General features: G+C 37.6%; 1 protein-coding gene across 5 annotated transcripts in view; it reads right to left on the reverse strand.

The window, feature by feature from the left end:
• Window positions 1-7,133, reverse strand: part of vps50 (VPS50 subunit of EARP/GARPII complex) — a 207,510-nt gene extending 200,377 nt beyond the window's left edge. Inside the window, exons 1-2 of one of the 5 annotated variants that reach the window (XM_083523569.1) lie at window positions 6,914-7,133; window positions 5,079-5,147 (exon numbers count right to left, since the gene is read on the reverse strand). In XM_083523569.1, coding sequence (XP_083379695.1) covers window positions 5,079-5,147; window positions 6,914-6,946 — 102 coding nt within the window. In that variant the 5' untranslated portion in view covers window positions 6,947-7,133. Of the gene's footprint in view, window positions 1-5,078; window positions 5,232-5,436; window positions 5,871-6,567; window positions 6,834-6,913 lie in introns of those variants that run through there. The other 4 variants (XM_083523567.1, XM_083523570.1, XM_083523568.1 and 1 more) reach the window with 4 other exon arrangements.
• Window positions 7,134-11,993: the final 4,860 nt, after the last annotated feature.

Consider the following 11,993-nt stretch of genomic DNA (forward strand, 5'->3'; position numbering starts at 1 on the left):
AGTGTCAAATTTGTATAGTGATGCTTCGTTTTTAAACATGTACATTGTATTTGAAAAAAAAACAGGACCGAAACGATTCCTCGAGTAATTCGAAATACAAAAAAAAAAATAATCGAGGCAAATTATTTGCCTCAAACTAAAGTTTGTTTGACTGACTTTGTGTCTCCCAAGTCAGACTTTTTCTTGCTATTCTACTTTTTTTTTTTTTTTTTTTTTTTTTTTTTTTTAGACAATCAGGGAACATCACCCCTCTGTAATGCCAGAAAGTTTTTCACATTAAAAAATAAATGGGCTAAAATTAGTAGATTAGTAGATCACAGCAAATCATCCGTCTCCACACCCCCCTTGTCCTCTACATCTGCCTCTTTTAAACCAACTACCTGCATGTCTCCATCCTCAGCATTCTCCTACTGATATACCCCATATCCCTCCTCTGCACATGTTCAAACCATCTCAATCTCGCCTCCCTCACCGTGTCTCCAAAACGTCCTACAAGCGCTGTCCCTCTAATAAACTCGTTTCTAATCCTGTCATAAAAATCCTGAACATCTTCAGCTCTGCTACCTCCAGCTCCACCTCCTGTCTTTTACTCAATGCCACTGTCTCTAAGCGATACAACATCGCAGGTCTCACCACAGTCCTATAAACTTTCCCTTTCACTCTCGCAGATACTCTTCTATCACAAATCACTCCTGCTATCACTCTTCTCCACCCACTCCACCCTGCCTGCACTCTTTTCTTCACTTCTCTAACACACTCTCCATTACTTTGCACTGTGGACCCCAGGTACCTGAACCCTCCACCTTTTCCAACTCTTCTCCCTGCAACTGCACCCTTCCACTGTCCTCCCTCTCATTCACACACATGTACCCTGTCTTACTCCTACTGACTTTCATTCCCCTTCTCTCCAACATTTACCTACACCCCTCCAGGCTCTTCTCCACCTGCTCCCTACTCCCACCATAAATCACAATATCATCCGCAAACATTATATGGCATTTAAAATGCACTAAATGGGTTTAGTTTTCACAGATATTCTTGTATGCAATAGCGTCGTGGTACGTATATTTCTGAGACTGAGACAACACGAGATAAAAACAACGGATGCTACACTCACTTAACACCCTCTTGCTGTTAACAAGACCCTACCACAGGAATGCAGCCATCCCTTTATTCATTTTCAATATGAAACCAATATCAGAGCTCAGAGCTTCAGCTGGAACCAGGTTTTTGTCTCACGGTTACGAACTCCTACAAAACATCGGATTATGAGCAGCAAAGCTGTGACGGCGTGCGTCCAACGATTGCAAGATGCACTCTGAATAACGTCAGAATACTTTCATGGATCCAATTTAAAATAACAGGAAACATCTGACACGTATCGAGACTTGCAGATCCGAACAGATCGGCGTTTCACAGTCCTACTCTTCCAGCCTATTTCACCTGCACTGAATATTTTAGTGTTTTCAGCTCATTAATGAGGCCTGTATGATTATACCAAGCGATACAGATATGCTCCTGAAACCTGGGCTGAAGCTACAATAGAGCCTGAGGCAATCCGAGAAGAAGATTAAAGATTAAATTGGCCAAAAAAATGTAAGAGAGAAATATATAAATAATTTGCCCAAACATTTAACTCAAAGAATGAAACTGAAACAAAAAAGAACAGTAGTGAGGTGCTGCTTGGCTTTGTGTTATAAGACCTGCGCAATACTACACTGCCGTTATATAATTATACTATTCGTTCACAGTCTTGCCCTGCCCTTGCCCTTTACTGAAGTGAAGAGAATCTAATACCATCTATAATCATAACCATTATTAGCTTAGATTTTAGCTAAAAAGTTGAGGTCGACCAATAGCTGGGTTGGATCGTACTTGCTGATAACCGATTAAATCAACCAATAGTTTTAAAATGGATACAAAATAAAAAAAACATGACACCATGTAAAATAGTACTGTATTTTATTAAAAAAATTTAAAAAGTACTGATTCATAAAAATGTGCTAAATGAAATAAAGTAAATTTACTCCAAATAAAAATAAAATCTAAAATAAATAAAAAAAGATTTTAAATAAACAGCACTTGGCATCAGTTATTCGCCTTTAGAGGCTGCTCTCGAACTGTATAATGCAACCCGGAAAAACTATAGGCATGGATCTGTTGACCTCTAAAAATAGTATTTTTTCCATGTAAAAAATCTCTGAAATAAGATCTGAAAATGGCTTAGCGCTGACGCTTCCCATTCAACTTGATAGAGATTCAGAGGTTTTGCAAAAAAGAATGGGAGAAACTGCCAAAAAATAGGTGTAGCATCATACTCAAAAAAGACTTAAGGCTGTAAATGGTGCCAAAGATGCTTCAGCAAAGTATTGATTAAACGCAGTGAATATTTAAGTACATTTGGTTTGTTTTTTATTTGTAATAAAAGATTTCAAACAATCATCATCATTATGGAGTATTTTTTTTATAGAATTTTGACAAAAATTATAAATTTAATTCCTTTTTGAATGAGGCAAAATGTTGCCACAAAGTTGGTCACACAGTTGTATAGAATGTCTATACAGTAGCATTACATTTTCAATTCATTTAAACTAGGAGACCCAAACCTGTTCCAGCATGTGCCCCTGCATATGCCCCTGTGAACAAAGCTAGCTCCATGAAGATATGCTTTCTCCACAAGCACACTGAAATCTAGTGGAACATCTTCCCAGAACAGTGGGGGATATTATTACAGCAAATGGAGACAATGTGAAATGGGATGTTCACAAACCTTTGTCCAATAATGTAGCTATACATATATTTCAGAGACTGAGACACAACACATGACCTAACCAAGTAGTTCCAGGTAAATCATATGCAGAATGCACACACAGTCGACCCCCTGATTAATCGCAGTTCGGAACACGCGGCTTGGAAAATTTGCGGGTTCTTGTTTGGAACCGGACTAATAACGAGTTGCGAATTATTTTAAAATTGTCGGGAATCTGCAACTGTGACCGAATGTTCAGGAACGTTAGGAATAACATTTTAAACAATGTATTTGGTCAAATTCTGTACAGTATTACGTTTATAAAGTGACAATGTCTAGATGAATTCACTAAGGTACCATAGGGGCTTGCAGGGGTGCGTCAAAAATTCGCGGATTTTCAGAACTCGTCTTAGAACGTAACCCCCGCGAGTTCCACTGTATACCACTTCTTCAATTGCATCACAATCCTCATGCCAGTGCATTGTGTATTGGCCAATAACTGACAGAAACGGTTCACACAGGCCTCATATTGAGCAAGTAACCTAAAAAAAAAAAAGTAATATAGCATCCTGTGTCAAATATGTTCTCAAACCTGTACAGTGTCTCAAAACATTGGTTCGGTGGCTTTTTGGATTCTTCTCTCATTATTTCCTGTCACACTTTACTGTAAAACCATCGACTATATAAGTTTCTACATATAACAGCCTCCCATGCTCTAAAAAAGAATTTAACAGAAATCATTGGATCCAGTTCTTTATTGCTGAACTTTCACTATGGCAGGTATAAACAGCCGCGGCGTCATTATGCGTGTTGTAAAAAATATATATTTTACAGGATTTATCCCGTCTTGCAGGAGATAAAAATTTAGCAGCAGTAGCATGTTTCCAAAAATTCAGAATGGAAATTTGTGGACATTTGCAGATTAATCGGCACCGAAAGTCGATTGCTGGAACTATCAGCAAACGTCCATACCGATAGTTTTTCCGGGTTGATTTATACAGTATGAGAGCGGCCTCTAGAGGCCAATCACTGACACCATGTACTGTTTCTTTGAAGGGTCTTTTTTTTTCTTTTGGATGTAACTGTATTTATTTGGAGTGTTACTTTTTGTTTTAGTTTGGATGCATGTCATTTACTTTCCTCAATATTTATTAATATCATTAATATATTTATATGATATATTTCATTTAGCACATTTTCATGCTTCAGTACTGTTTGTTTTTTGTAAGTTCAGTACTATTGTACATGGAGTGTTTGTTTAAGCCGGTATTCATTTAAAAAAATTGGTTGATTATTCAGTTATCGGCAAGTACGATCCAACCCGTCTATCAGTATCGGTAAAATCCGCTCGACATCTATACAACAATTTTAATTCATTAGGGTTAAACCATAGTCAAACGAACAGACAATAAGCGTTTTCAGTCATTGTAATCCAAACTGTAGTTTACATCAGGGAATACTGAAACGTGACTAAACATTTTGACGGCCTTGTTGACATGATCACTGTAATTTCCAGACTATAAAGCGCACCCATATATAAGCCGCACTGAATTTGACAAAGATTTTTATTTTGAACATAAATAAGCCGCACCTGTCTATAAGCCGCACTAATGAACTAATGAACTTTACACAGGCTTTAACGAAAGACGAAAAAGTGTCTGTTACACGGTGTAACGGGTGAAATATGTTGTGGCTCCTTTAAGAGCAGAGCCGCATTTTTCCGGTATTACTGCATGTGTGCAAGGCGGAGGAATATGTCCTTATTATTTTCTGATGCTCAGTTCTAAGTTTCTTTGACTAACCCGTAACGCTGTTGCCAAGAAAAATAAAAAAGCAAGAGTTTTGGAAACCTGTCTGTGCTTATATGATTTCTGTTGGGGTTAGTGAGTGAGCGGCAGGTCAAACATCAGAGGAACCTCATCCATATTCATGATGTTGTGCGGTCTGATTCAGTGGGAGCGCGTCTGATTTAATATAAAGAGTTTCATTGGTTAACCTGAACCCGTTCCGCAATTTCATTGGTCTAATGTTATGGGGTTCAGTTTTTTGGCTTTGAAGTTTGTGAAACCGGGAAAAACCCAGGAAAAATCCATAAATTAGCCGCTTCTTTGTTTAAGCCCCGGAGTTCAAAGTGTGGGGAAAAAAGTAGCGGCTTATAGTCCGGAAAATACGGTATATGTTTTTTGACAGAACAACTAAGAATTTTGAAAAAAGTACAGGCTTTTGCAAGTGATTCCAGCTCATGACCAGCGTCTGCTTATTCGAAGTGCCGAATAAACCTTTTCTCTCGATTCTACACGTCACATGCATGAAGTTTACACAAACTCACCTTGCTTGGGACCCTGAAGCTCTCCACAGGACTCATATCTGCCATACTCTCTTGAGGGCTTTTCAAGCCCTGTTGAGGAATAAAAATGGAAGAAAGTTAATTCGTTAAAAGAAGAAATGCAATTATACACATTATACAAAAGTATTTGGACACCTGATCTTTCCTGCAATATGCGGTTCTTCTCCAAACTGTTACCACAAAGCTGGAGGCACACAATTGTACAGGATGCCTCTGGATGCGGTATAATAAAACTTTACGTTCACTTCAACTCGGAAACCCAAACCTGTTCCAGCATGTCAATGTCCCTGTGCACAAAGTGAGCTCCATGAAAATATGCTTTACCTGGATTGGAGTGAACCTCTAAGATTTGGCCATCGGATGGAACCCTGACGGATCAGACGAATGTATATTGGCGATCGGAAGATCACATTTGAGCAATTTGGTTCTTTTAATCTTTTGTTAAGTCATTTTGAAGGTGACTTCTTCCTTTAATTTCGTTCCTTCTTAGCATCGATGGAAGCCACTCGACAAAAGAAGACGAACGACTCACCCCAAATGACTCATGAGACGAACTACTCAGTTCTGTTTCCTGTGTTACGTGCTGCAAAGCATCTACAGGAGTCACGTGATAAAAGAGTCGAGGGGTGAACTACTCAATTATGCTTCTTCCACATTACCTACTGGGATTCTGCGACGCTTTGCTCGTACGCCATCAGGTAGAAAATGAACGAATCGCTCTTTGAGACGAGTCATATTAAAGACTCGTTCAGAACAAACAAATCATTTATGTATAAATCCTGCAAAGAGGAAAGAGCAGTCCCTGAGATTCTCCACCCTTTAGAAGAGCACACAGGTTTAAGATGAACTCAATGCAGGTTGGCATCGCATTCATATTATGATCAGAGATATGACATTCTTGAAAATATGTTCTTCCTGGACGGAGACCAGTTTTGTGCATGTCGGCATGGTTCCACACGCACATGTCTAAAGATCCATGAAGTTCCTGAGCAACTCAAGAACTTTGAGAACGGATTTGGACTGGAATAACAAAAGTCTACTACGATGACTCAGGTTTGCATGAAGAGTTCTGCATTTAAGAACTTATACAACCAGGTGTCATGGAACTGTAACAAATGGACATTCGGTGATTGAAGTCTGGTTCCTTAAAAGGTTTCTTCCTCATGCCATCTCAGGTTTTTTTCCCCCCATAGTCAAAACTGGTTTTCTAATTTGAGATACATTAAAAATGATGAGGAACAAACCTCCAGGTACTAAACGTAAACATTCTTATGCGACTTTATAACCGTTATATCTCTGTACAGCTGCTTGGAGACATTGTGCATTGTTAAATTCGCTCATAAAAATGAATTGAAAATTAAAGCCTGGCTTGGCCTGTACTGCTGTGCAGCTGATAAACATGTCCCAAGAGAAGCTCTGAATCTAATCATAAAGCAGCAAATCTATATAATCTATATACAATTTTAAATACCTTAAAGACCGGAAGATTATTCTGAATGAATGAGATGGTGATCTTGGCAGCAGGGAGATTTGTTTGTCAATGGTAATTACGTCACAAATGTGCGACATCAACACCCCTGGTCGTCCGGTTTATCATATAACTTAGATTTCCTTATGTATAAAGATGAAGATGAAGCTAAATCTAAATCTATAAACATTATTCATGATTATTGTGCCATCCAGGGTTTTTAGCTGGAACACGGCTTCATAATACTGCCACTTTGCTGGCTGCACTTCCGGATGTCTCCCGTCTCTGCCATTTAAACAAATAAAATAAAAAATTAAGAGAAAAATATCAAGACGTTATAATAACTCACCTGTCGAGACATTAAATATTTAATTTTCTGCATCTCGAAGCAACTGAAGGGTCAGTTATTAAAATCAACAAGCAGCGAAACAACAGTAAACTGTTCAATGTTGCAAAGAGCGAATCAGATGTTGCTATGCCAGACAGCTGCCATTATTCTTCTGGGCCACGTGACCGGAACAGCGCCGCGGTGCCTTATAGGATATGTAGTTGACCTGATATTTTCGATTGCCTACAAATCGATCTACTGTGGCCTAAAGTTATTTCATGCACTCTGAGTTATTAACACTGTTAAAGAGTTGGATTCTAATGCTATACATGGCCAAAAAAACGACCCGGACATATCACAGCTGTATTTTTGTGCCAAATGCGTAAATATTATTTTCCGAGTATGGCCCTTTATGACGTCATTAAGGGCTGAATTCTGTATAAGAGCAACCAGAGCGAGAGTGAGAGCCTGCCCATCACTGTGCTCCATTCCTTTAGAAAAGTCTTCGACATCGCTGCACATGATTTGCTCAAGAAGACCGTCTCCACGAAGTGTGTTTTTGGATGGGAGGGAAGGAGAAACTTATCTTACCCTATAGGCACATCCTGCAGTAGTCTCCATTACTTCTGTTGTTTATGATGATCAATTTCAGACTCAAGAACTAATTCTGGATCAAATGTGTACTGATGGATCTGATTGTTAGTTATAGTTCATTTAGGACTTTATTTATTTATCACTAGCTGAAAGTACCCGTGCTTCGCTACGGAAGGCAGAACGCTAAGCAATATGGCAATAAGCAGTAAGCAGTGGTTTTTGAGATTTCGTGAGGAGTGAGTGAGTCAGTCAGTGGTATTTGAGGTTTATATATATAGATTTAGGTGATATCGCAGCTCACAGACGATCGCAATCGGGACTTTTTAGCTCACGCCAAGCCTCCAGGAGCTCGACTGTTTTCGGAGAGAGAAGCGTTAAGCTGTATCTTTCTTTAATAAATCTGATCAAACTCAATACTCTTTGGAGATATGAAGGATGTAATACTACACCATCTGTACTCAAGTTTAATATGAGATTGTCTAAAACAGTGTGTGTTATATCCCGTTTAAGATTAGACTATGATCAAGAACACATTAAGTTTGCTTGGCAACTGCTGGATTGGTGCGTATCGTACAATCAGGTGAATAGATATTACACTGTGGAGTTCTCTGTGAAAGGATGCCTGATCGTACAGTATTCCTTATTCTTAGACTGATAATTGTGCCCAGTTCCAGTTGAGGTCTTGTCGTTCCAGTAGGCACTATTCATTACTAAGGTACTAAGGTAGATGTCCATATAATGACATAATGTACACATGAATAGTGCCTTTGTTACTTCACACTTTCAAAGTACATTGTTCAAATAAAAATTATATATATATATATATTTTTTTTTTTTATTTGAAAAATGTAATTTGAAAGTATGAAGTAACATATATACTATATATACAAAACCAATTCCAAAAGTTGGGACACTAATCAAATTGTGAATAAAAATAGAATGCAATGACGTGGAAGTTTCAAATTTCAATATTTCAATCAGATTACAACATAGATGACATATCAAATGTTTAAACTAAGAAAATATATAATTTTAAGGGAAAAATAAGTCCATTTCCTGGCATCAACACATCTCAAAAAAGTTGAGACAAAGCCATGTTTAACACTGTGTGGCATCCCCTCTTTTTTTTTTAACAGTCTGCAAACATCTGGGGACTGAGGAGACAAGCTGCTCAAGTTTAGGAATAGGAATGTTGTCCCAGTCTAATACAGGCTTCCAGTTGCTCAACTGTCTTAGGTCTTCTTTGTCACATCTTCTTCTTTATGATGCGCCAAATGTTTTCTATGGGTGAAAGATCTGGACTGCAGGCTGGCCATTTCAGTACCCGGATCCTTCTTCTACGCAGCCATGATGGTATAATTTATGTAGTATGTGGTCTGGCATTGTCATGTTGGAAAATGCAAGATCTTCCCTGAAAGAGATGACATCTGGTTGGGAGCAAATGTTGTTCTAGAACTTGGATATACCTTTCAGCATTGATGGTGCCTTTTCATATGTGTAAGCTGCCCATGCCACACGCACTCATGCAACCCCATACCATCAGAGATGCAGGCTTCTGAACTGAACGCTGATAACAACTTGGATTGTCCTTATCCTCTTTAGTCCGGATGACCGCATCCTAGTTTTCCACAAAGAACTTCAAATTTTGATTCGTCTGACCACAGAACAGTTTTCCACTTTCCACAGTCCATTTTAAATGAGCCTTGGCCCAGAGAAAACTCCTGCGCTTCTGGATCATGTTTAGATATGGCTTCTTTTTTGACCTATAGAGTTTTAGCAACGCCGAATGGCACGGTGGATTGTGTTCACCGACAATGTATTCTGGAAGTATTCCTAAGCCCATGTTGTGATTTCCATTACAGTAGCATTCCTGTATGTGATGCAGTGCCGTCTAAGGGCCCGAAGATCACGGGCATACAGTATGGTTTTCGGGCCTTGACCCTTATGCACAGAGATTGTTCCAGATTCTCTGAATCTTTGGATGATATTATACACTGTAGACGATGCTAACTTCAAACTCTGCAATTTTTCTCTGAGAAACTCCTTTCTGATTTTGCTCCACTATTTTTCACAGCAGCATTGGGGGAATTGGTGATCCTCTGCCCATCTTGACTTCTGAGAGACACTGCCACCCTGAGAGGCTCTTTTTTATACCCAATCATGTCGCCAAGTGACCTAATAAGTTGCAAATTGGTCCTCCAGCTGTTTCTTATATGTACATTTAACTTTTCCGGTCTCTTATTGCTACCTATTGCTGTCTCGCTTTAAACATTTGATATGTTATCTATATTATATTGTGAATAAAATATAAGTTTATGAGATTTGTAAATTATTGCTTTCCTTTTTTATTCACAATTTGTATAGTGTCCCAACTTTTTTTTAATCGGGTTTGTATATATATATATATATATATATATATATATATATATATATATATATATATATATATATATATATATATATATATATATATATATATATATATATAAAGGTAGGTAGTTGTAATAGTATAGGGATAAGAATAGTAGTAGTCGCAAAAGTAATAGTAGTAATAATAGTAGTAGAAATAGTAGTAGTAGAAGTAGTAAGAGTAGTGCATTTAATACTACTACCACTACTACTACTATATACTACTACTGGAAGTAAGAAAATGCTAATAATGTCCAAATAGGGTCATGGCACCTTTAGTGCCCCTAACAATACTACTACTAATAATAATAATATTCATAATAAGTAGAAATATATCAGTTGTTGCTCAACACAACCTGCAGGTGGCAGAAATGCTCAAATGTTTGAAAAAGGACAAGCCATATGTGGTTCTTCCCCAAACCGTTACCACGAAGTTTGAGGCACACAATTGTTCAAGTTCAAGTATTATTTCTGTAGCGCTTTTCACTATGGACATTGTCTCGAAGCAGCTTTACAGAACGTAATATAATATAAGTGAATGATGTGTATTTATCCCTAATGAGCAGCCGTGGCGATTGTGGCAAGGAAAAACTCCCTTAAATGAATGAGGAAGAAACCTTGAGAGGAACCAGACTCAAAAAGGGAACCCATCCTCATTTGGGTGACATCAAGAGTGTGATTATAGTCTTTAAACAATACAAAACAACTGATAGTGAAAACTACTATGAATACAGGAGAGTGTAAGATTATGAGAAATGTTCTTTCTACAGCCTTCTACAGTCAGCTGAGGTTATGGAACCAGGAGCTACTGAGCAACTCATAAAATAGCTCAACATTTGAGATCATCACAGATTCAACACCAGCTTCTCCATGCCAAAGTCTTTAAAGTTTAAACACTCAAAGAGGTCTAATGTCCAGCAGCTTTACAGAACTTAAGATTTAACTTAAGACTATATATTATTTTATTGGTCTTTGGACTATTATTCTGACTTCTAAAACACTGTGTATGTGTGTTTTACTTCATCCACACCAGACACAATCAAATGATTAAACCAGTTTAGCGATTCAACAAATTATAACATAAAACTTTAAAGCTTTTTGTAAATCTTGTCTAAGATTTAGTGTGCTTTCAAGACGCTGTACATAAAATATATATAATACTTCCACTTCCAATTATACTGATTTGGCAACCCACTCTATAAAGGCAATAAATCATTATAATGCTTTTATAATTTTTTAGAATGCTTTTAATTCTTAATCAATAAATCGGATGATGCAATGTGAGCCTTTATACTATGTATATACTTTATACATTTCTAATGGCTGATAAAGTTTGAAAAAATATCAATAACTCTTTGATAGCATTCAAGTGCAACAGCAACACAAATGGCTGTAAGAAAAAAAAAAACAGATGGTAGGAATAAGCTCAACTCAGGCTGACTTGGTTTTACACATTGCAAATTTAGGAGTCTCTTCAGTATCAGTTATGTCGTGATTACACAGTAAAACCTCCCGTGGGTTTGGGCGGATATTTTTCAGGTTCTGTCACTGACACACCCATATCACAATGGTGTGAGTTTAATGAACATGAACATGAATTATGCATTACAAACTTTAAAAAAAACAACTAGAAATTAGGAATGCAGTATGTGTGTGTATGTTTAATAGTTCTTATTATGTCATCATTGCAGCCCTGTCACGTTCAGCCGTCACCGAGAAATAAGCAAACTGTTATGAAACTGAACAGTGTATATTATATTGGTGTATTAATGACCTATGTCTTATTCATTTTGCCCTATGGGTATGCAAACTTTTGTACTCGACTTCAACAATCATATGAAACAACTGTGACTGGCAGCGTTCACTTGGATTCATCAGTTGGTTTGTTATTTGTTTTTTGTATGTTTTGTTTTGGGCTTTTTTCCTCCTGTTAAGACTGTTATTGTAAATGACACCTCCCATTTTTTTTTTTTTACAGAAGCTCCAGGAATTGTTTACACCAAATACACTCTCGGAAGCAGTGACATGCTGGTGTTTTCTATTTGTGTAAAAAAAAATGGAACAGGTTTGGAAACCCAAACCTGTTCCAACATTGTGA

Source organism: Silurus aristotelis (assembly GCF_946808225.1).
Source record: "Silurus aristotelis genome assembly, chromosome: 21".
Taxonomy (NCBI): Eukaryota; Metazoa; Chordata; class Actinopteri; order Siluriformes; family Siluridae; genus Silurus; species Silurus aristotelis.